This window comes from Trichechus manatus, unplaced genomic scaffold (genome assembly GCF_000243295.1).
Source record: "Trichechus manatus latirostris isolate Lorelei unplaced genomic scaffold, TriManLat1.0 scaffold00045, whole genome shotgun sequence".
NCBI classification, from domain to species: domain Eukaryota; kingdom Metazoa; phylum Chordata; class Mammalia; order Sirenia; family Trichechidae; genus Trichechus; species Trichechus manatus.
Genome location: NW_004443981.1, coordinates 4,553,690 through 4,579,822, shown reverse-complemented (window position 1 = coordinate 4,579,822; position 26,133 = coordinate 4,553,690). Strand labels below are relative to the sequence as shown.

Here is a 26,133-nt window from a genome sequence, read left to right as displayed (position 1 = left end):
TTACTTGTGAAGAGTGTGCTTCTTAGCTTAAGTAGATACATGAGACTAAATGGGCAGCTCCTGTTCAGAGGTGAGATGAGAAGGCAAAAAGGGACAGGAGCTGGTTGAATGGACACAGGAAATCCGAGGTGGAAAGGAAGAGTGTGCTGTCACATTATAGGGAGAGCAGCTAGGGTCACATAGCAATGTGTGTATAAAGTTTTATATGAGAAACTGACTTGAACTGTAAACTTTCACTTAAAGCACAAGTTTTAAAAAAAAATTGTGTTTTAGGTGAAAGTTTACAGTGCAAATTAGTTTCTCATTCAAAAATTTATACACAAATTATTTTGTGACATTGGTTACACTCCCCATGATATGTCAGCACTCTCCCCCTTTCCCTTTCTAGCCTGGGCTCTCTGTGTCCATTTGTCCAGTTCTTTTGTCCCCTTTCTGCCTTCTCATCTTAGGTTTTGGGCGGGTGTTGCTCGTTTAATCTTGTATACTTGATTGAACTGAGAAGCACATTCCTCATATGGGTTGTTTGTTTTATAGGCCTGACTAATCTTTGGCTGAAAGGTGGACTTAAGGAGTGGCTTCAGTTCTGAGTGACACTTTTTAAAAATACACATGCTTATGTCTGCAGGAGATTCTGATTTAGTGTACTGGGAAGGGGCCCTGCTGTCAGTATTTTTCAAGAGCTCCATAGATGATTCTAATATTTGTCCCCCAGTTGAAAAACACTGCTGTAGAAAATTTTGGCATTTCATTTTCTACTTAACTATTGATATTAGAGGACAAATTAACCATTCAAACTTTAGAAATGCCTCTTTATTGTTAGAACTTGCACCTGTATAACTCTATAATTTGATATAAAATGTTTATTGTATAAAAAGCTTTCTTTGTATTACAGCTACAGTTGATAAAAATGTGTATTCAGTACTTCTTACTAGTATGAAAGACAATGTATGAATACATATTAGACCTGCTATTTTCTAGATACATTTGCTGCCCTCATTGTGATGTTCATATTCCCCCAAAGATGCAATTTACCTCATATCATTTATGAGAAAATGAGCGAAATTGCTGTACACTACTATAAATCTAATCTGAGGAGCCTGTTTATTATGCCATATGGCATTAATGTGCTTGTTTTTTGTCTAATTGACTTTATACGCGTAGAAATACTATTACTTACTGCCTGTCTCCTCACTATCAGATTTTCCTAAGTTGTGGCAACATGTTTTCTGGACCAGTTTGAGTTCTTTACAGAAAGCTTAGTTCATTTCTCTCTAGCTTACTCACTTTTATGTTTTGAGTAATCCTTTCGCTAGGAATGGATGAGGTGGTATGGTAGGTCCTGTGCTGATAGCTTCTTTTGGATCATGACTTGGTATTGCCAGCCTTCTGTCAAAACTCTGTCCAGGGTTTCAGAACTTTTATACTGTTCTGTCTCTGAGTAGGGTCAGATTTACTGGTCCTTCTCTTCCAAAGCTAAAGTGAAGACCTCTCTTAATGCGTGATTTCCTTCTAAGACTAATGGGCTGATAACCATGGACTCACTGTCCTATCTTACCAAAAAGATTGGATTGATAAATCAAAGCATTCTTCCAGCCGTGTTATGCAGACCAATATAAAGTTGCCTCTGATTCATGATGTATTTTAAGCCTAAATCCAGCCATAATCAGTTACATAAGACTCTTCCAACAGATGTTCTGAGGAAGTTTTTTAATACGTAGACTGACACTTGTTTCAGTTTCTCATCATCTAAGATGGTTGTTGTTAGGTGTCATTGAGTCTGTTCCAACTCATAGTGACCCTGTGTACAACAGAACGAAACACTGCCCAGTCCTGTGCCATCTTTACAATCATTGTTGTGCTTAAACCCGTTGTTGCAGCCACTATGTCATTCCATCTTGTTGACGGTCTTCCTTTTTTTCCCTGACCCTCTACTTTACCAAGCATGATTCCTTCTCCAGGGACTGATCCCTTCTGACAACATGTCCAAAGTATGTGAGACGTAGTTTCGCCATCCTTGCTTCTAAGGAGCATTCTGGTTGTACTTCTTCCAAGACAGATTTGTTCATTTTTTTGGCAGTCCATGGTGTAGTCAGTATTCTTTGCCAACACCACAATTCAAAGGCGTCAGTTTTTCGGTTTTCTAAGATTAGATAATCACAAACAGAGCCCTGAGAAATTGTCTCTACTACCCCTTAGATGATAGAAAACGTATATTTAACTGAGAATTTAGTTTACATATGAATGAAATTCTGGTCCCCATGCTGTTTGAAACACTGTGCTTTAACTATGGTAATCATGTTTGTTTTTCAAATAAAAGTCTATGGTTAAGATGTTACGTAAGACTTGGACTCAGTACTATCACTGGATGATCTTAAACAAATTATTCTAACTTCTAGTATTACGAATCTATAAAATGGTCAATATGGTTATTTTAAAGTACCTTCTCTAAAATGTGAATTATAAATGTATAGGTAGAAATCAGCCATCTCAAAGCAAGACAGATTGCGCTACAAGAGCAGTTGCTGAAGCTGCAGTCAGCCACTCAGTCAGTACCTTCAGGAGCTGTCCAGGGACCATCAACCACTGCATTGCCTTCATTCGGTTATGGTGTGAGTCATCATGCTTCAGCTTTCCGTGACGATGACATGGACTTTGGTGACATAATTTCATCACAACAGGAAATAAACAGATTGTCAAATGAAGTTTCCAGGCTTGAGTCTGAAGTTGGTCACTGGAGGCATATTGCTCAGGTAGGTAAAATTGTCATGAGTTTTTGAAAACTGGGATTGAGTAAAAGTACTGATGATAAATGCAGTGCAATAGCCTTTGGTATCAGAAAGAACTCTGGACTAGGAAATAGAAAACTTGTATTCTAGTTCTGCCAGTGACTTTCTAAGTGATTTTGGTCAGGTCGTCTCACTTTCTCAGCCGCTGTTTTCCCTTCTGTACAATGTTTGAGAGAGATTCCAAAAAAATTTTTTTGAAGCACCAGAACTTTTCCTCCATCCCCTTTGGAATAATATAAAGTGACAAGCCTAGGATTAAAAGAGATCACAGTGGAGTTGCTCTGGTTGAACCAGCACCTTTCCCCTGGAGTTGCCATGGCTCCACTGCTGAAACGCCAGGCCTTCAAGGCGTCAGGTTTGAACCCATTCACTGAGAACACACTGAGGCACCTGTTAGTTCTAGTTACATGGAACGTGAACGTTGGCTATTTGGTGCCATAAAACAAGTTACAGTATTCATTATTGTTTTTCATGCCTTCCTTAAAAATTAAATTCTTTCTACCTTGGGCTTTAAACTTTTTTCCAAGGAACCTTTTTGTCTTATATATCAGATTTTATATACTGTTGAGGTTGTTAATGGACATGAGACCCAAAATAAACTTGAATGAATATTGTTCACTTGGATATAACGCTATCAATGGAGACAAAAACAAACTATATAAGTAAAGATATTACTTTTTGTGAATGTAATCTAGTTAAAAAAAAAATCCCAATTAAAATTATCTTCTTGCTTCCCAAGTTGCTAGATATTGCTAACACCCTAAATAAACCCTAGAGAGGATAATCTCTTTGCTGTCTGATCTCCAGACAGTAGTAGTTCTTAAACTTTGTATGTGTAAGAATAACCTGGGGAGCTTGATTATATTGAAGATTCCCTGTTGTATCTTCAGAGATTTTTATTTAGTAGCTTATTTTAGAGGTAAATACCCCAGGTGATTCTCATAATCTGAGGAACACATTTTAAGAAACATTGCTTCGGGTAAGATTTCACAGGGAAGAGATCGGGTTTTGGTATGTTCACTTCAGCATATTTTGAGTGCCTGCTGTATGACAGGCCTGACTGAGATGTAAAGGTGAAACAAGGCATAATTGGGACCTCTCGGGGACGTAATTTTCTAGCAAGGAATAATAAAAATTGATGTTTGTATTACACTTTACAAAATGCTTCTGTGTATATTATCCCAGAATATATTATCCTTAATAATTTACTCTGTTTTGCAGATAAGGAAACTAAAAGTTTAGGTAATGCATTGTCATAATGATTAGGCTATGATTCAAATACACATCCTTTGATTCCAAATCCTGTGTTCTCTTCATTACACTGTGTTCCTTATCTAGCTATAGGGCAGCTTTTGGTTCGTTAACACTCTCTTTAGTCAATGTAGAGGAGCCCTGTTGGTGCCGTGGTTTAGTGCGTAGCTGCTAACCCAAAGACTGGCAATTTGAACCCACCATCTGCTTCCTGGGAGAAAGATGTGAGTCTGCTTCTGTAAAGATTTAAAGTCTTGGAAAGCCTATGGGGCAGTTCTGCTCTGTCCTATGAGTTGGAATCGGCTTGACAGCAACTGGTTTGTTTTTGGTTTATACTAAATGTTAATAAAGATAAATGAACAACATACAGCCTTGAGTGAGAAGAAAAGAATCCAAATGTTCTTTTATTTACTTGTCAAACCAAAGGTTTTTCTTTACTGAGGTAGAGATCTTCTGAGTAAAGTCATTTAACAGAGATTTTTACCTAGGTATTATTAATATTGGTTAACTTTCCATTTTAGAATTTTCCTTTTAGAAGAATGCTAGATTATCATCAAACTTACATTTTGTCAAGCTAAGTAAAACATTATATGGTTTTTTTCCCTCTTTGGTTATTTTGTGAAATGTCATCTTCCCAGTTAGTTAACAAACTTTGAAATGATACCTTTGTTTATTGTGTATTATTCACCATTGGATTGGGTGCTTTAAAAAAGTGCTTGGCATTCTTTAACCAAACTCTGTTGGAAATGTTCCTTTTTTTTTTTTTTTTTTTAGTTAGTTTGTGATTCTATTATAGAAGAAAAATGAATATAATTATTTTCTAATTCTGTTTTTCTGACTTAGAAAACGACAGCACAAGGAGCAGATAGTTCTGATCAAAGTGAAATCTGCAAACTGCAAAGTACCATCAAGGTAAGGCAGATAGTTGGGAAACTGGCTGTTAGGCATCCAAAATCTGCTTATTAAAAGCATAGGCTTAAATTAGTAAAAAGTTCAGTTATGAAAGTAATTATATAGATTAAGATACTTATTTCTTTTTCACTATTTTGTATCCTCTTTATTCTTATGACAAGTAAGGTACATAAAAATAACCTCTTTCCAAAATTGTTTGGTTTTGAACATGTATTTATTAAGTACTTTATATTTCATAAGTCTCTAATCGCTACTGTATCTCACAGAACTATCTTTGCTAAACTCAGAATCTCAACGTTGCTTAAGTTTCAAAGTTTAGGATTAAAAGGATAGTCATAAAATGCAATGCCAGTATTACTCACTCTAAATAATCATTTTACCCTTGTGGTTGAATTTTGCTAGTTTGTGTCAATTATTATATCTTTCAAAAAAAGCCTTAGTTACATACCTTTATCATTTGCACTGAATTGTTCTTAGTGTGGAGATTATTGTCAGGTACAGAATTTTTAATTTTTGATCTTAGTGTTATTACAATACTGGGGTGGATGGGTTCAAGAATCAGACCTGTGTTTGAATTCTGGCTCTTCTATTTACCATCTGTGCTACTTTGGGCAAATTACTTAACCCTTCTAACCCTCCATTTTCTCATCAGTAAAGATAATCTTAATACCTATACTGTAGGATTGTTTTGAGGTCTAAATATAAGACTTAACTCAGTATCTGATACATTATTAAAGAATAACTTTCATTTCTGTTCTCAGGAAATTCAAACTAATTTATAGATTAGGATTCTTGGTTAAACCAACAAAAACCATCTCTGGCTAAGTAAAGTAAAAGAGGATATACTGGAAGGACCCAGGGTAGTCCACAGCATTGAAGGAGGAGTTGAACATTCTGGCCTCAGGAAGGACAAGGATGAAAACATCATCAGGGATCTGGATAGCAGGACACAGTGGACAGTCTCTTCAGGGTTCAGCTCTCGTAGTGCTGTGGTACAGCTCAGCTCACAATCCAGGTTCCTGGGAGAGAGACTGGCATTCTCAACTTGGGTGGCAGAGCACCTTGGTTGTCAGTTTGCGAGTCCCATCAGGACTGATTGAAGGAAAGACTGAGTGAGACGAGGGTAGCCGAAGAAGTAGGAGGTGCAGATTGGCCGGAGGGTTGACACTGGTGTTAGTGGAATACATTATTAGGAGGAGGGTAAGCTCATGGTCACAGACACTAAGCAAAAAAGAATTTTTTACTCATCTTTCAGTTGTTTCTTGCTGAGGTCCCCTCAGTAGAAAAACTTTTTCCAAAGAGGAAAAGGTAGAGTCTTTCAGAATTTTCCTCATTTTGGGCCTGTGTTTAAATTCTTTTCAGCCTGTGTGTACAGAGAACAAATAATAGGGACTTTTGGACAATAGTGATATAAATAGTTGAGGGAAATTCTTTGATCATAAATGTGGTTAACTTTGTGTTTATATTTTTTAAGGAACTTAAACAGAATCGAAGTCAGGATATTGATGTCCATCAGCATGAAATGTCAGTATTGCAGAATGCACATCAGCAGAAATTGGCAGAAATAACTCGTCGGCATCGAGAAGAGTTAAGTGATTATGAAGAACGAATTGAAGAACTTGAAAATCTGCTACAGCAAGGTTATTAGTTTTATTAGTGGTCTTAACAGATGATATAATTAAATGATACATCTAGCACTCTAAGACCAGGACATGGCTGCAGACATGGACTAAGTTTTAAAGACTGTATGAATGACTAGTTCTGCTAGCCTGCCAAAAATCGGTAATGGCAAGATAATGCAACAATGAAAAGGTCATTTTGCCTCTGTAATAGTTATAATCCATAGATTTCTTTGTATTTTTTGGTGATGATGGTTTAGTAATAAATGATTAGGGACATTTTCACTTTCTTTCAAACTCAGATACATGGGTTTTTTTAGTAGTCGATTCAAATAATATCTTACCTCAACTTTTTATTTAAAAATGCTTAGTTTATCATGAAGTCCCTGGGTGGTGCAAATGGTTAACACACTCGGATGGTTGACCAGAAGGTTGGAAGTTCAAGTCCACCCAGAGGTGCCTCAGAAGAAAGGTCTGGCGATCTACTTCCAAAATACCAACCATTGAAAACCTTACAGAGCACAGTTCTGCTCTGACACACGTAGGGTCACCATGAGTCGGAATTGTCTTGAAGGCAACTGGTTTTGTTCATTACAGTAATTTAATATTTCTTTGTAAGCTTTTCAAGTTCTGAAGTCTGTTAAGCCTTTTGGTTGTATATAGCAAGCTGTTTATCACTTGATACTTGACATTTGATGTCCTGGATTTTATGTTTGTTTTCTAGGTGGGTCAGGAACTGGAATAACTGATCACTCTAAAATTCATGAGATGCAAAAGACTATTCAGATTCTACAAACTGAAAAAGTGGAGTCTACAAAAAAAATGGAAGAACTTGAGAATAGAGTAAAAGACATAAGTAAAAAATTATCTTCTGTGGAAAACGACAGAGAGGTTTTAAGGAGAGAACAAGAACTGCTAAATGTGGAAAAGAGACAAATAATTGAAGAATGTGAAAGCTTGAAACTGGAATGTAGTAAATTGCAGTCTGATGCTGTGAAGCAGCGTGACACTGTGACAGAAGAGGAAAGAATTCTTCCACAGAGCACATCAGTGGAGGAAGAGGTGTTCCGGCTACAACAGGCGCTGTCTGGTATAAAATGTTTGGAACTCATTTCAGATTGGTGTTTCATTGCGTACTAGTTGTTTTTAGAGGCAGAATGGCCTGTGAAATAAACACTTGAATAACTGAATACTTCTTAGAAATGGAGTATTCATGGAAATGACTGTGGAGTTTGAGTAGGATTGTTTTGGATTCAGTGCCATAGTCAGTAGGTCGCAAATAGGCATTTTCTACTAAAAGGGTTAAGTATTGGCTAGATATCGTAACTTCTTTTCCTCATCTTTTAAATTTTTATGTGGAACTAGTTGATTTATGAGGCCATGTAGGTTTCTGAGAAATGTTTATGTACCTTTGCATTTTTGGGAGGAGGTGGGGGTCTGTCTCTGTTAATCTACATAGAACTGAATGCTTTCTGTGACTCACCAGGGCCCCGACTCTCCGGTTAGGGAGTGAAACCTTCTTTAATAATCTATGTTGTCTTTGGAAATTCAACCAAAAACTAAACCCATTGCCATTGAGTTGATTCCAACTCATAGCAACCCTATAGGACAGAGTAGAACTGCCCTATCGGGTTTCCAAGGAGTGGCTGGAGGATTTGAACTGCAAAGTTTTAGTTAACAGCCGAGCTCTTAACCACTGGGTCACCAGGACTCCTTTTGGAAATTCTCTCATCTATATCTTGCCTATATCTGTAGGGTCATTATGAGTCAGAATCGACTCCACGGCAACAGGTTTTTATATCTAAGCAAAGACCTGAGTGATAAGAGCCATGGGTCTTCCACCATCTTCTGTGCTCAACATGATATTTAGTTTACTGTACCAGTGTTCTGTGCTACAAAAATAATTGTTAAATGAAATATGCCAAACTCCAGTGTTCACTCCTGCCAGAAAACATAACAGGAGCTCTTTAGATGAGGGGATGCCTTTTGTATTGTTCTTTGTCATTTTTTCACAGTACAAAGTCTCGCCTTATGAACTCTTTCATTTTTGCTCTGGAAGTTTCCAGCCCTTATGTACTTGTGAACCTCCATATCTGTATCCCTCACCCAGGTGTTTATTATGGATGGCCAACTCTGTTTACATCATATGGGTGTTCAAATTAAAGTTGGGTTCAAAGAAGAATCACCATGTCTTCCTTCCCCTTTCCCTGTCTAGATGATTGGCAGCATTTACCAGCCACCCAAAACAGAAAGCCCCAAGTCATCTCCTAGCAAGTCCTGTAGGTTCTATTTCCTTAGCTTCTCCCTGGTTCAGTCATATTTCAAGATTGTATGCCAGAGGAGCTCTAGGGCTTCTCATAGGTGCCTCAGTCCTAGGAGCTGCCATCCAGGCAAACGGAAGGCTGTGTGGTGGGGTTCTGGACTGCTTTCTCACTTGGCTTCAGTCAAAGTTTGTCTTTAAAAAACAAACAACTAAATGAATAAAGTTTATTTGTTTTACGTATTAGGTGATCACTATGCATTTGTTGCTTAAAAACAAACCTATTGCCCTAGTCCCTCCTTCCCTTTTTTTTCCATTTCCACTGCCATGGAATTGTGTCAGCCACTCATAGTTTCCTTCTTGCCTGGATAACCAGCAAATCTGTTAATGGTGCAGAATAGCATAGTGGTTAAGACCATGACTGGGTGGGATCCAGCTCCATCACTAACAGCTACTTTGAGAAAGTTAGTTATCATCTCTATGCCTTGACTGTTTTTCATCTGTAAACTTGGGATAATACTACTAGCTTCCTCGTAGTTGTTTTATGAGGATTATATGAGTTACTAGCTGCAGAGTTCTCTTTAGAACAGTGTCTGGCACATAGCATAAAAGTGTTAGCTGTTGTGATTCTCTGGTCTCCATGATTCCTTCTTCAATTCATATTTCTCATTGTGCAGCCAGAGTGATTTTTCAAAAATGCAAAGCAGGTTACTCCCCGGCTTACTACTTCTGTGACTCCCTGTGGACCTCAAGATAAAAAGTCTAAACTTCTCAGTTGGGCAGATAATGTCCTTCACGATCTGGTCCCTTTCTCTCTATTCACTTTCACCTCTTCCATTCTCTTAACCTTCTAGCCTTTACTCGTATTGGGCTTTCTATAGCTCCTTGAACCAGCAATGATTTCTCTCAGCTCAGTTGCCTTTGCTGCTCACTCGCTCTCCCTGTGGAGTGTGTGTTTCTCCTTTCAGCTAACTCAGTATATTAAGATTCAGCTCAGGCGTTACCTCTATTGGGAGGTACCTAGCACTGCCACCTCCCACGTCCCCCCCACTCCCTTCCCTGGTCTAGATTAGATGCATCCCCATTTTGGCCTCCTAGCACCTTGTGCTCCCTGTATCACACTGTATTGTAATCATGTGTTTACTTGTTTGTCTTCCCCTCTAAGTTGTAGCTCCTTGAGAGCAAGGACTAAATTTTTCCATCTTGTCTAGCACCTGGCCTCATGCTAAATGTCATTAACATTTCCTGAATGAATATTGAATGAATTGCTTCAACTGAACTCCGGGTGTTCTGTTTTTATGTCCCTCTTCCATTTGTGGATTTATCCATAATATCAGATTGAACAATCTTTTTGTCAGTAGTCATGTCTAAATTATTTTTAGATACCACTATTGTGATATAAATACACATTTATTGTTTTTGAGTTTTTCCCCCATTTTAGTCTTTATATTATTTTTTGGTACCCAAACTAGTCAACTCATTTTGAAACATAATTGTTGTTGGTATTTTTATCAAGGCAATAACTTTTGACTCATCCAGAATGCAATTATAATTCTTTGTTAGTATAGTATTCCATAGAATTGGGTTTTAACTTGCTTTCCTATTATGATTTCTTTGATACAGGCAAAATAGAATATAACACAAGTATGTTTCACTCAGAACTGTCAGAACTTGCTAATTGTGTTTGCTTATAAATAGACTTTATTTTAACTGAATTTTGTTTCTGAGTTTAACATGGGTCATTATAATTGAGTTATTTTGAAGATTTTTAATATCAAATACATTCATTTGTTTTTACAGATGCTGAAAATGAAATAATGAAACTGAAAAGCTTAAACCAGGTAAACTCATTTTAAGAGAGAAAGCTTTTGGCATTAGCTTACTAAAGAAAGTACTATGATTTATCACAGTTGCTTATTTTGTGCTTTCTACACATACATGCAAACTTGCCTTAGGAAGTTTCATCCCAGTAATTCTATGTGTGCTGATTAGTAACAGAAACTTTTTGTACCATGTATCACTGTAATTGGAAAAAGTTGCATAACTGAAAAATGAAGGTATTTGAAAGATAAATTTGACAATTGCTATGTATGTAGAAGCAGTGGAAGCAGATCCTATACCAAAGCAAGGAATGCATTTTGATTTCTCTTAAAAAATTCTTTTTTCTAACGAGTACAGATTATAAATATATTTTATGTTTTTTCAAATGTAATAAATTCTAATATCTGTTAAATATGTTGACTGGCTTTAAATGGTCCAGCTTATAATTTTTAATATATCACTAAAGAACACTGAGTGGAAAAATACAATTGTGTAATGCGCTTGCTTTTTCGTAAACTTGAAATTTTTGTTACTTATCTGAAAACAGACTGTTTTCACATTTTTGTAGGATAGCAGTCTCACTGAAGACAATCTGAAACTTGAGAAGCATGTCCAAGCTTTAGAAAAAGAGAATTCATTACTGAGTCAGGAAAAGGTGGGTGCTGTGAAAATGGGAGCAGAATTGAAATGGTGTGCATATTATAGATCACAGCTAAGGACCAAGTATGTATCAGAATGGAGTATTTAGTTATTGAGAATCCTGAGGATAAAGCTGATCTCACTGATGCTTGTCAGGCCAGGTTAAAGAACCTGAGCAAGGTTCAGAGTATGAGAGGCTGGCCAGAGTTTATGTTTAGAGATAAGTCATGTGGGCACACAGATATGAGCAGAACAGATATACTAAAGGCCTTGTTTTGGTTTCAGATGAGGACCCGTGTACACAGGTGGGTGGGGAGGTCTGGAATGGCATACTGTGTCATACCTGTTTATACTGCTTATATGTGCCAGAATGTGTGCACTGTGATAGACTGGATTTTCTTAGTGGTGAGGTGGAAAGATGTGGGGTTGGTAGCAAAGATGGAATAAGATACTGTAATGCAGTGTTGGTATCATCCCGTTGCCTTTGAGTCAATTCTGACTCATAGCGACCCTAAAGAACAGAGTAGAACTGCCCCATAGGGTTTCCCAGGAGTGGCTGGTGGGTTCGAACTGCTGACCTTTTGGTTAGTAGCCAAGCTCTTAAACACTGTGCCACCAGGTCTCCAGTGTTGGTATGGAGAGGAATATTTCTGTGTTTGTATTACTTGGGGATAGTTCCATGGCTATGGCAGGTGCTTAAATATAGGACAGTTATGGGCTGGTGTTACTAAGTTAAAGACTAGTGTCTCAACTCAATGTAAATTCGTTTTTTATTTTTTAAGTTAATACGTAACATGAAAAAAAATCAGATAGTACAAGTATCCTTCGCACCTCTATTGCTTGGCCTCTTCCCCATAGGCAGTCCCTGTTACCAGTTTTAGGTATATCTTTCTACGCTGTATCTATACATATATGTAAATTGCTTTTTTAAACAACCAGAATTATCAGCGTACTGTTCATACATACCTTAACATTATATCTTGGACATTGTTCTGTATTAGTATATAAGCAGTGTTTCTCAAAGGGGGCACTACTGGCATTTAGGTGGATGAATTCTTAGTTGTGTGGACTATCCTATGCATTTTAAGATCCTTTGCCCTCACTCTTTTTAGCCACTAAAACACTGGTTGTGTCTCCCAGTTATTTTAACAACCAAAATGCCTTCTTGCTTTTCCAAATCCCCCGTAGGCGGTGCTCTTTTTACTGGGTTATATATATATTTCCCCTGATCTGTTTCCACTGCCATTGCTGTCTACTCTTTCAGTTATTCTTTTCTCTAACTGGCCTAAGTGTATTTTGTAATTTGTAGAACTCTCTGCACATATCTGGTAGGGCCTGTAACCCTCTCATGATAGTTTTGGATAGGGAAGACTCTCAAATGGGAAAGTATTTTTAGAAAGAGGAAGTTGGAGCTAGAAGACATTTATAAGTCATTGCATCTTGACTAGGGTTATAGAAATGTTTTGCTTGAAGCTACAAATAAAATTGCACATGAATGTTGAAGGGTGTGATTTGCTTAGTGAATTTTACACATCATTGAGGTGTTGCTCAATGTTTCCCATAAAGAGCATTTAGAATAGATTTCCAAGTTAAATGTGTGTGTGTGTGTATATATATATTTAAATCTTTTGATGTCGCTTCTTCCAATTAACAGTATGTGTTGCTTTTTTTCCTCTTTATTATTTAAGGAAGAACTTCACATATCACTTTTAAAACTGAACAGTGAATATGAAGTAATTAAAAGTACAGCTACACGAGACATGACTTTGGATTCAGAGTTAAATGATTTAAGACTTAATTTGGAGGCAAAGGAACAAGAACTCAATCAGAGTATTACTGAAAATAAAATATTAGTAGCTGAGTTAGAAGAATTGGACAAACAGAACCAAGAAGCTACCAAGGTAACACTATAGCAAAAGCAATGAGGTAGCACATTCTACTCAGTAGACTGAACACTGCAAGTAAACATGATGGATGCAGTTTAATTTTGTTATTAATATTTTAGTTCATCGATGCTCTGGTCACAAGGGTTGGCAAACTTATTCTGTAAAGTGCTAGAGAGTAAATATCTTAGGCTTCGTAGGCCGTATAGTCTCAGTTGCAACTATTCAACTCTGTTGTAATGTGAAAATAGCTATAGATAAAATGTAAGCAAGTAAGCATGGCTGAGTGCTGATGAAACTTTATTTGGGAAAACAAGTGATAGGCATGATTTGGCCCTAGCGTGTAGTTTGCTGACCCTGCTCTAGTGTTTAGGAAATAAACAACAGGTATATAGCATTTACCTTCTTTGGTGTTAAATTCTTTAAAATGATACAATGGATTTGCTGTAAGGTATTAGTTAATAGTTTTGTAGGAGATACTGAGAATTTAAAAAATGAGTTTTTTTTAAGAAGAATTAGAACTATCTCAGGATTATTTTATTATGTATATTTTATAACATTTTCTTTTAAGTACTAAAACGAGAAGATTTTAAATTTACCTTGCAAATTAATTTTTCCTTCAGCACATGATTTTGATGAAAGATCAACTATCAAAACAGCAAAATGAAGGCGATAACATGATTAGTAAACTAAAACAAGATATACATGATGAAAAAAAGAGAGTTCATCAACTTGAAGATGATAAAATGAACATTACTAAAGAGTTAGGTGTGCAGAGAGAAAAGTTAATTCAAAGTGAACTGGCCCTTAATGATTTACATTTAACCAAACAGAAGCTTGAGGATAAAATAGAAGATTTAGTAGATCAGCTAAATAAGTTGCAGAAAAATAATCTAAACATCCAGAAGGAGAACTTTGAACTTAAGGAACATATTAGACAGAACGAGGAGGAGCTTTCTAGCGTCAGGAATGAGTTAACTCAGTCTCTTGGTCAAGACTCTAACAGTAACTTGAAGGATGATTTACTTAAAGAAAGGGAAGCTGAAGTTCGAAACTTAAAGCAAGATCTTTCAGAAATGGAACAGATCAATGAAACTTTAGAGAAAGTTGCTTTTGATCTCAAAATGGAAAATGAAAAGTTGGTTTTAGCATGTGAAGATGTAAGACATCAGTTGGAGGAATCTCTTGCTGATAAGAGTCAGATTTCTCTGGAAAAAGACACCATTGTGGAGGCTCTAAAGTTGGAAAAAGGACAGTTAGAAGCGGAATTATGTCAGGCTGAAAAGAGGTTGTTGGAAAAAGCAAACAAGTATGAGCAAACCATTGAAGAACTAACAAATGCTCGTAACCTGAACAGCTCGGCTTTACAGCTGGAACATGAGCATTTAATCAAACTCAGTCAAGAGAAAGACTTTGAAATATCAGAACTCAAAAAGAATATTGAGCAGGTAAATGCTGATCATCAAGTAAGTAAGGAAGTCTTGTCATCTAGTTTAGAAGAACAGAAGCAATTGACCCAACTTATAAAAGAGAAAGAAATGTTTATTGAAAAGCTTCAAGGAAGAAGCTCAGAGCTTCAGGACGAATTAGATAAATATACTCAGGCCTTAAGAAAAAGTGAAATTTCAAGGCAAACCATAGAGGAAAAAGACAGAAGTCTTGCATCCATGAAAGAAGAAAACAATCATCTGAAAGAAGAACTGGAACGGCTCCGGGAGCAGCAGAGCCGAGCTACACCTGTGGCTGAGCCTAAATCACTAGACGTTATTACAGAACTGGAATCTGAGGTGTCTCGGCTGAATATAATAAAAGGTGACCTTGAGGAGGAAATAAAACATTACCAAAAGATAACTGAAGATCAAAACCAGAGTGAGATGCAGCTACTTCAGTCTGTACAAGAGCAGAAAAAGGAAATGGATGAGTTCAAATACCAGCATGAGCAAATGAATGTCACACATACCCAGCTCTTTTTAGAGAAAGATGAGGAAATTAAGAGTTTGCAGAAGACAGTTGAACAAATCAAAACCCAGTTGCATGAAGAAAGACAGGACATTCAAACAGAGAATTCTGATATTTTTCAAGAAACAAAAGTTCAGAGCCTTAATATAGAAAATGGGAGTGAAAAGCATGATTTATCTAAGGCTGAAACTGAAAGATTAGTGAAAGGAATAAAAGAACGAGAATTGGAGATTAAACTTCTAAATGAAAAGAATATATCTTTGACTAAACAGATTGATCAGCTGTCCAAAGATGAGGTTGGTAAACTAACTCAGATTATCCAGCAGAAAGATTTGGAGATACAGGCTCTTCATGCTAGGATTTCCTCAGCTTCCTACACCCAAGATGTTGTTTACCTTCAACAGCAACTGCAGACCTATGCTATGGAAAGAGAGCAAGTATTAGCTGTTTTGAGTGAGAAAACTAGGGAAAATAGCCATCTGAAAACAGAATATCACAAAATGATGGATATAGTTGCTGCCAAAGAAGCAGCCCTCATTAAGCTGCAAGATGAAAATAAAAAATTGTCTGCAAGATTTGAAAGTAGCAGCCAGGATATGTTTAGAGAAACTGTTCAGAATTTATCACGTATCATTCGAGAAAAAGACATTGAAATAGATGCATTAAGTCAGAAGTGCCAGACTTTACTGACGGTTCTACAGACATCCAGCACTGAAAATGCGGTTGGAAGCGTTAATAGTAATCAGTTTGAGGAGCTTCTACAGGAGCGTGATAAACTGAAACAGCAAGTGAAGAAGATGGAAGAGTGGAAACAGCAGGTGATGACCACAGTACAAAATATGCAGCATGAGTCTGCCCAACTTCAGGAGGAACTTCATCAGCTTCAGGCACAGGTTTCAGTTGACAGTGATAATAATTCTAAATTACAGGTGGATTATACCGGCCTGATCCAAAGTTATGAACAGAATGAAACCAAACTCAAAAATTTTGGTCAGGAATTAGCACAAGTTCAGCACAGCATCGGACAGCTTTGCAATACCAAGGACCTTCTTTTAGGAAAACTGGATGTTATTTCACCACAGCTGTCCTCTGGATCTTCACTCAGTTCCCCGTCAGCAGAACCTCTGAGGGCAAGTAAGTCTGATCAGTTGAGTGAGTCCTCTAAATTGCTTCAACAAGAGATAGAAGAGCTAAGAAAATCACTGCAGGAAAAAGATGCCACAATTAGAACTCTCCAGGAAAATAATCACAGATTGTCTGATTCAATTGCTGCCACCTCAGAGCTAGGAAGAAGAGAACATGAACAGACTGATTCTGAAATTAAGCAGATAAAGGAGAAACAAGACGTTTTACAAAAGTTACTTAAGGAAAAAGACCTCTTAATCAAAGCCAAAAGTGATCAGTTACTTTCTTTAAATGAAAATTTCACTAACAAAGCAAATGAAAATGAACTTTTGAGGCAGGCAGTAACAAACCTGAAGGAGAGAATATTAATTTTAGAAATGGACATTTGTAAACTAAAAGAGGAAAATGAAAAAATTATAGACGCGTCCAGGGGAAAGGAAACAGAATATCAAGCATTGCAAGAGACTAATATGAAGTTTTCTATGATGCTGCGTGAAAAAGAGTTTGAAAACCATACAATGAAGGAGAAGGCTCTTGCTTTTGAGCAACTGTTGAAAGAAAAAGAACAGGTATGTTTTGGATGGGGTATTGTGGAGGAAAATTGGAGTGGAGGAGAATTTTCTAATGTGTTATTTACGTTATTGATATTGTCTTTGAAGAGGAATTTGAATTTACTCGTTTAGAAATATTGTTTTCAAGGTATAGGCAGTCCCTGGATTACGAATGTCCAGCTGACATACAACCCGTAGTTAGGAACCAACCCCTGTAAAGCCTATTACATTAAAAACTCAAGGTACGTACAATGGTTTGTAATAACAAAGGGGAGCTACTTTGTGTGTGACACCCATCAAAACATTATTACTGTTTTAGTGTATCTGGAAGTATTTCTTTAATGTTTTTGATGCATAGAAAGGTACACTATATACTGTATACTAAGACAGACATTTGACTGACGTTAGACACGAACCATACGTGTTTCAACTTACGCACAAATTCAGCTTAAAGACAGACTTAGAACAGAGCTTGCTCATAATCCGGAAGCTGCCTGTATTGTAATTTGTTGTAAATAAATTTTCCTCAGAGGCATCTAGGAGTTTCTCCCAAAAATTACTAGATAACTCCCCCAAATTACTAGATCACTCCCCAAAATTACTAAATAACTCCCAAATATTTTTTATGCTAGGTTAACTTTTTACAGCCTGTTAAATAGAATTTAGTAGTAATTAATACTTTTTTTTAGAAAATAGAAATGTGTTATAAAAGGGAATTTTGAAGTCACCGCAGTATAATCAAATTTTAGGTATATTTTAGAAACTGCTAGTAATGGTTAGCATTGTAGGGATTCTTATATGTAAAGGGAAGCACTGTGAAACATACTCCGTACTACACCCTAAGTACCTTTCACCATGATATGCAGTAAGAAATACATTTAACATTGTGACCTAGTATGTGTATGCGTGCGTGGATGCCTGTGTGTGTGTAAAATGGAAACAAAAGTTACAGGAACCAGAAATTACCCTTACTATGTGTGATATTCTGTTTAAAAAAAAAGCAAAGATAAAAAGAAAAGTCATAAATGGGTTTTTATGAGTCATCAATTCAGAGTCAACCTGGAATTTGAAAAGTGTTAGTTGTGAGATGTGCTTTTCACGTATTTGTTGGGTGCTGGCAAGTTGATTCTGACTCACAGTGACCCCACGTGGCGAAGTACAACTGCCCCATGGGGTTTTCTTGGCTGTTATCCTTACAGAAGCAGATCACCAGGTCTTTCTCCCACAGAGCCACTGGGTGGGTTTGAATTACCAACCTTTTGGGTTAGCAGCCTAGCACTTAACTGCACCACTGGGCTCCTTTTTCACAAAGTAGGCTCAGTAAATATTCCTATTCCAGCTTTTCAGTAAAGTATTTTTTACCTTATTGGCTTGTTTATTCAACTCTTTGGAAAATTTTGGCCTCACTGTCTAGGAGGAGGTGTTGAAATAAAAAGAACAGATGGTTTTACATTTCGGTTTCAATGATTTGTCCTGCGGGACAAATTATATATTCTTTAAAGAAAGGGAAAGTTTATGTGAAAACTCAATACTAAACTATAAATAGATTCATTTGATATGCATATTTAAAATAGAGAAAAGAATTAGCTGTAAATAGCCTGATACTTTTTTTGTGCCCTTTAGAATTCCAGCTGTTACCTAAACGAAGGACCCAACTTTTGCAGTGAAGGGTTATCTTTTTTCTGCTGCTGTTAATATATTATGCTTGTATGGAATGCATTCAGGAATAAATTTCTGTTACTCTCTAGCAAGATATCCTTTTAAAGTTGCTTTCATTTAATTGTTGCCAGTATGTTCTTTTAAAATAGGCAGTGCATATTAAATGACTTGCCTTCTCTCCTCTGCCAGCTGCTTGACACTGTTACTTTGTCTGACAACAATTGTGTATGCCTAGTAGCGGATTTTTATGGTTGATTAAACACAACCACACTTTTTTTGGGTGATTTTGTAGTGTGTGAGCTTTTACATTACTGTGTTACATTTGTCCCAGTTTAATGAGCCGATATAGATACGTTTTTATTAACTAAAGTTCCTGCTGTAGTCAGATTTCTTTAATTTTAATCAAATGCCCTTTTCCTGTTCCAGGATCTCATCCAGGATCTCACATTTAGTTGTCATGTCTCTTTAGGCTTCTCTAGACTGTGACAGTTTCTCAGACTTTTCTTGTGGGTTTTTTTTTTTTTTTTTGGATGATCTTGACATAGTTAACTATATTTTTAAGTTTAAGTTAAGTTCTAAAGAAAATATCTTTTAAATTGTATTTTTCTTTAAAGCTAAAGTTGTTTCTTTCCAAAAGGGCAACACTGGGGAGTTAAATCAGCTTTTAAATGCAGTTAAGTCAATGCAGGAGAAAACAGTTCTGTTTCAACAGGAGAGAGACCAAGTCATGTTGGCCCTGAAACAGAAACAAATGGAAAACAGCGCCCTACAGAATGAGGTATACTTTCACTTTCACTTCAAAGGGACAGTGCGTCAGACAATAAGTTTAATAACTATTAAATAAGAAAACAGGAAAGATAATCAATTAAAATGAATTTATCTCTCAGGTTATTTTAGTTTTTCTGTGATTATGGTGTGGTAGGATTTTGATCTCCCAGGGTGTATTTTATTTCAGTTTTCAAAAGTGAAAACCATGGCATATCTTGGCTATAGGAAAAATTTCACACTCGTAAAGTGGGAAAAAAAGATTTACTGAAAAAAGTGGTCTACCACAAAGAGCCCAGCACTTATTTATAATTCCATTTTCCATTATAGCCATGGGGGTTGAGATCTTACAAGGTCAGACTTCAGATGAAGATTCAAGGTGATTTCGGTATAATTTTTCCTAGCATAGATACATCTTGCAGTATGAGAAATTAGTATACATTTAATACACTTAACTGGAATGGACAAAAGATTTGATAACAGAGTGGTTTGCAGGGGGAAAATGGGAGCATTTTGTAGAAGAAAAATAAAGAAATGTCCTCTACCTAGGTTCAGCATTTACGGGACAAAGAATTACGCTTAAACCAGGAGCTAGAGAGATTGCGTAACCATCTTTTAGAATCAGAAGATTCTTATACCCGCGAAGCTTTGGCTGCAGAAGATAGAGAGGCTAAACTAAGAAAGAAAGTCACAGCATTGGAAGAGAAGCTGGTTTCATCCTCTAATGCAATGGAAAATGCAAGGTAACTTTTATTTTTTAGTGTTAACTTTAATCAAGCACTTCTTGAATGTCAGACTTGATACGCATTTTTCATATGTCAGCTCATTTTATTCTCACAAAATTCATTATCTCCATTTCACAGATGAAGAAACTGAGGGTAAAGAGTAACCTGCCCAAGGTCACACACACAGTGTGTGTGGGTTTCCCACTTGTGACTGTGACTCTTAACAAGATCTGGCATTCAAACCGAGATTTGTCTGAATCCTACCATCACCCTAGATAATGGCCTCTCATCATTGTAGGAGTTGAATTCTGACTGAATTAGCTTTGTCAGGCTCCCCAAAAACTAATTTATGTGATTTCGTGTGTAGCCCAGTAATCTAAGGTTGAATTAGGTGTGGATATTAGAAGGGAGAGAGTCAAGGAAATAGTAAGGTGAAGAACTAGGACAATGTGAATGAACTCTGGGTTTACTAGAACTTTTGAGTGACCAGGTCCCCTCTTTTATATTTTTTAATTTTATTTCTCTCAATTAAAAAATTTCCTCTTATAACAAAAGCATTATGTTGTCAGCTTCAGGGAAATCAGACAAACCAACAGAACAGAAAGTCACAGTTCCAGTTACCCAGAGATAACCAGCTACCCAGAGATAATCTATTTTTGTGCCTTTTTTTGCTTTTATATGTGTGTGTATATTAATACATGTTTTTTAAAAACAAATTTGTGACCATAGTATTCAGACTCTTTGTAACCTGTTTCTGTCACTTAATATGAGTGTCAGTACATGTTAAGACATGTATTTCTGCAATCGCCTTTTATGGCTACATGCTGTTATTTGGATTTGCCATAGTTGCTTTAATACAATCATTTATTATTGGATATTTAGGATGTTTCAGCTTTTCAAAATTACTCAGAGTGCTATCATGACATCCCAAAACATGTATTTTTGTGTTGATAACAGATTATTTCCTTAGCATAAGTTTTGAGAGTGGAACTGCTTGGTCAAAGGGGATTTTAAACACTTTTGAGGTGTACTGCCACATTATCTTCCAGAAAGATCATGTCTGTTTATATTTTCTCTAGTAGTAGGTATATACACCTCTTTATTTCTCTTTCACTGTGTATGATGCTGAGGGAGATATAAGGAGATAGTAAATATTATCTCTGTTTGTCAAGAGATTATATAGCCTAGTAGAGAATATTTCTGAACGCCCCTTTTCCCCCTTTTGTACGGTGTGTTGTACCTTCAGACTCAGAAGGAAAATTTGTTTAAAATGGGAATTAAAATAATGAGTGATCATTTGTGTATATGTTTCACATTTGGCAGAAATGCTCCAGCATCCTCAGGCCACAAAATTATAATCTTTCAATTTGCAAGCCCTATTTTCTCTAATTAAAGAGTTTCTAGTCTCTGGCACCTTTCATTCCTGCCCCCCCACCCCCACCCCCATATTGTTTCTTCTGCCTGAAGGATAGGCCTGTTCCCAAAGAGTTTTCCTGTGAACCCCACTGGTTCTTCAGATACCTTTTCTTTCATGAAGGGTGCGTTATTTAGCATCCCCACTCCTCAAATCCAAAAACAGACCCCAGTGTAATTTTTGTTTTCCCTTTGAACCTGCATCATACTTGCCTTGAGTCTTCCATAGGGCCCTCGTATTTTACTTTAGGGTACAAGTGATTGTTGACCTATCTTATGCTGTTTCCCATGCAATGAAATGTAAGGTTACCGTGGGTAGGGGTAATTACATTCATGTTGTACCCCTCCTACTGCATATGTTCTTCTCACACATAGTTTAGTAAAATATCAGTAAATATTTGTTGTATGAGTAACTCAATTTACAAACCAGAGTATAGCGTTTGGAACCTTAACAATAGCGACACCTGGTGTTTATTAACTTTTTGAATGCAGTCACAGCTCATTTCATCCTTACAATCACCCTTTGAGTAATTTGCTAACCAGCAATGTTGAATGAAGTCCAGGGATATTTGGAGGCAGAGTTCAGGTCTCCTGATTATCAGTTTACTGTTCTTTCCACAAGTGGGTGCTATTGGGTAAAGTCTCTTCAAAGTGAGCTGATCTTAATGGACTTTAATGGGCCACTCTTGAATGAGAATTTAACTGGATATTAAAAACCCAGAAGGACTATTGCAGTATTTTGTATATAATTATACATTAAGGATCTATATCAGTGAGACAAGCCTGAATAGGTGCTGTATAAATCTCTTAGGGGTCTCTGGATTATTATTTGGGCCAGAGGTAGGGATTATTATGTTTAATGTAGGCAGAAAGAAAGATGATAGTAAAAGATAATTAACTAGTAATCAAAGCAGTTCATCAGTGGGATAGCCTTTGGAAAGTAGGGAGTGCCCCATGATTGTAAGTGTCAAAAGCAAGGGAGTGTCGTTGAATCCATTGTTTTAGGTTGGAAGCTGGATAAAATGACTTTTAAGGTCCCTTACAGATAACAACTATGATAAATTATATTTTTAGAGTTTTAGCCCAGAAACACAAAAGTTGCAAGATATTTGTAATTTTTTCTTTTGATGACATTCTTAGTCTTTAAAATTAATGTCATTTGTTCAAAGTCACTTTTATAGAATGGACAATTAATTTAAAAAAGAGACAGCAAAGATCAGAGGAACTGAAGATTTCTTTGGTCTAACTTGAATTTAGTGCAGTCAAATGTAGGGAAGGTGTTTCATCTTGTTAAAATATCTAAGTAGATAGAAGCAGTTTGACTTTTGTTCCTTTTGTTTGAAGCCATCAAGCCAGTGTGCAGGTAGAGTCATTGCAGGAACAACTGAATGTGGTCTCCAGGCAGAGGGATGAGACAGCCCTGCAGCTTTCCGTTTCACAGGAACAAGTAAAGCAGTATGCGCTGTCACTAGCCAACCTGCAGATGGTACTAGAGCATTTCCAGCAAGGTAAGTGGTACAGCTAGTCTTGTAGTGAAAGCATTATAGTTGGGACTTTTGCTCTATTTGAGTGCTGTTTCAGATCAGGCATGGGGAAATCTTTGAAAGGTTACCCATGTGTAGGGGGAAAAGGTAAGTGTCCATTGGGAAGTTAATTAATTATTATTTTTTTTAAATTAAATTCTATTTTTGAAAATATTTTTATTTTTTAATTTTCTGTTGTGCTTTAGGTGAACGTTTACAGACCAGATTAGTTCCCCATTCAGTAGTTTGTACATAAAATGTTGCATGGCGTTGGTTGCATTCCCCTCAGTGTGTCAGCACTCTCCGCATTTCCGCCCTGGGGTTCCCGTTTCCTTTCGTCCAGATTTTCTGCCCCTTCCTGCCTTCTCATCTTTGCTTTGGGGCAGATGTTGTCCTTTTGGTCTCATGTAATTGATTGTTCTAAGGAACACATCCCTCTCGGGTGTTATTGTTTATTTTATGGAGAAGTTAGTTTAGACTGCTTTTATAATTAAGCCTAGAGAACATAAACCAGATTTAGTAATTATTAAAACTTTGTTTTAGCCTCATTACCAGTTAATTGTAAGAGTTGGAGAAATAAAAAGGTAAAATAAAAAAGGCTAATCAAGTGATAAAGAGGTGAATACCATGAAAAGAGAGAGACACACGAGAAGAGAGAGACACACACATAGAAAGATGGTTTGGTTTGAAGATATTGGTTGGAAGTTCAGCCCATTTCTGAGTGTTAATAAGTAGTTACTGTCCTTTGAAATACTGATCAGCTTGCTCTTAACTCTTCATCTATACTCTGAAGTAATTGCATTTTCTAATCCAGGTTGAAAAAAACTTTTCTGGAGTTACAGTAACAGTGACTAGAGCGGTTTTACCTTGAGAACCAGATAAGCTTTTCCACTCCTACCTTCCCATCCTCACATTTACCTCCTTTAGACCATTCACCCATCCATTTATTTATTCGTACATTCGGTAATTATTAAGGTCTCTTAGCTAGGCAGAGCCCTGGTGGCGCAGTGGTTAAGAACTACAGTCAAGTATGGCTGCTAACCAGAAGATTCGCAGTTCGAATCTACCACCCGCTCCTTGGAAACCCTATAGGGCAGTTTCAGCTCTGTCCTGTAGGATCGCTGTGAGTTGGAATCAACTCAATGGCAACAGCTCGCCTCTCTTAGCTAGGCATTGAATTAACTGCTAGTGGAGGGTGATGAGGGAATATGAAGATAAGGAAGTAACAGGAGTTTATAGGTTCCTGCTTAAGCAAAACTAAATTTGTACGTGTTGTAGACCTTCAAGGTTACTGATGTGGTTGAAATTTTGAATTTTAAATGTAACAGTTCTCTGGGTCTGCTCTACAAAATGTCAATAACTAGAATGACATGTCTACAAAGTAGTATGGGACTGAGACCCTAGAGGAAACATTGTCAGAGAGGAAATATTTCAGTGTCATTCTGAAGGGAGAGGAGAATTTGCAAGATGGACAAGATGGAGAAGGATTTAGGCAGAGGAAACAGTGATCTCAGTACTTTAATTCCACTTAACGTTACCGTAAGACATGTATAATTTTCTTGTTAAAGAAACATTTGATTTAGGTGAAGCTTTATTCTAGTTGCTTTCTGTGGAATGATACATTTTGAGTGAGTAATTTTCTTGACAAGAAAAAATGTATACAGATCTCCTTGCAATTAATTCCCAGTGTTCACATTTTAAAACTAGACTGTGGAATTTCTACAGATTGATATTAAATGGAGCTCATGGTCCATTTATCTGTTAGATGTGCTGTAACCAAAGCCACGTTTGTCTTTTAAACACTGTTTTAAAGTTCTCCATATAAATGCCTGTTGCTGATGGCACAGGAAGACACCTCAAGCACAGTCTAGCCGTTTTGCTACTGCCTTTTTCACATGTAGTCACCTTCTGTTTGCACACTTCTCTTCCCCGAGTCTGTGCTGGCAGTGCTGTGAAGGTCCTGCTCGGTGTCTGTAGTACAAAGAATGAGCGGTGCTGCTCCTTGTTCAGTTGTGCTTCAGTATTTTAATGGCTATGGAAGTAAAATACATAAATACCTAAACCTGCGACTTTAACAACTGTACTACAACCTTTTGAATTAGTTATGTGTATAGATAATTAAATTCTTCATATAAAAGTTAAAAAAAGAAAAACATTTGAACTATTTTTTGTTGAATTATTAAAATGTCAAGTGGTTTAAAATTTTTCAGTTATATCACAATTGCAGAATAGTAACGTAACTTTTTTTTTCTCTTTAGAGGAAAAAGCTATGTATTCTGCTGAGCTAGAAAAACAAAAACAGCTTGTAGCTGAATGGAAGAAAAAGGCAGAAAACGTGGAAGGAAAACTGATATCATTACAGGTAGGCTGAAAGAATTTTTTCTTGTCAGTTCTATTATTCATGAAACAATTACTTGTAGACTCTTCGTCTTGGAAATAATCTCCTAAACCATTCATTCAGTATATATTGTTTGAGCGGCTGCTCTACATTCAGCCTAATGTTGGGGCATAACACTGAGCAAGATACGTAAGATTTCCCTCCTGTAATTTACAGTCTAGCGTAGACACAGTCAATAAGAGATGATAAGCTGTTTTAATTTTTTAAGCATACATGGGTGTTTTAGAGTTCTCTGAGACAAACTCAAATATTCTAAAGTTTTAACTTTATAATTAATTTTTTCAACAAAATATATTGAGCACTGTATTTTGCATGGGTTGAAATAATTTATTAAGTCTTTTTCTTTGCAGCATCACTCTCTAAAATATTTTTTTTCTTTATTATCAAGTCATAAATAAACTCTGGCAATAGTGGTGGAAAATAAGAAAATTTACTTATCTGTCATTCCTGGTGAATAAGATATTCAGGAACACTAATATCCCAAATAAGTGAAGACATATTTCCTTTAGAGCTTGTAAATTTTTATTAAATATTGAATGGCTATAAAACAATGCTTAGATAATATGTATAAAATGTAAGAATAGTAATAAAGCAAATACCCACGTACTCACCACCTGATAGAAGAACTAGAATGTTACCCTTTGAAGTTCTCTGTGTGCCCCTCCATTTCTCATACCCTTCCTACCACCTTTTAGATAACCACTGCTCCAAAATTTTGTTTGTTACCTGCTTGCTTTTCTTTTTTAGATTTTTTTTTATTGTACTTTAGATGAAGGTTTACAGAACAAATAGTTTCTCATTAAACAGTCAGTACACATATTGTTTTATGACATAGGTTAACAAC

General features: G+C 36.6%; 1 protein-coding gene across 8 annotated transcripts in view; it reads left to right on the top strand.

The window, feature by feature from the left end:
• TRIP11 (thyroid hormone receptor interactor 11) overlaps positions 1-26,133 on the top strand; it is a 65,640-nt gene that overhangs the window by 12,410 nt on the left and 27,097 nt on the right. For 7 of the 8 annotated variants that reach the window (XM_004376671.2, XM_023731706.1, XM_023731705.1 and 4 more), the window contains 12 exons: positions 2,472-2,750; positions 4,881-4,949; positions 6,424-6,589; positions 7,293-7,658; positions 10,629-10,669; positions 11,218-11,304; positions 12,977-13,189; positions 13,795-16,824; positions 19,103-19,243; positions 19,780-19,973; positions 22,713-22,876; positions 25,150-25,253. In XM_004376671.2, coding sequence (XP_004376728.1) covers positions 2,472-2,750; positions 4,881-4,949; positions 6,424-6,589; positions 7,293-7,658; positions 10,629-10,669; positions 11,218-11,304; positions 12,977-13,189; positions 13,795-16,824; positions 19,103-19,243; positions 19,780-19,973; positions 22,713-22,876; positions 25,150-25,253 — 4,854 coding nt within the window. The remainder of the gene's footprint in view (positions 1-2,471; positions 2,751-4,880; positions 4,950-6,423; positions 6,590-7,292; positions 7,659-10,628; positions 10,670-11,217; positions 11,305-12,976; positions 13,190-13,794; positions 16,825-19,102; positions 19,244-19,779; positions 19,974-22,712; positions 22,877-25,149; positions 25,254-26,133) is intronic. The other variant, XM_023731707.1, reaches the window with a different exon arrangement.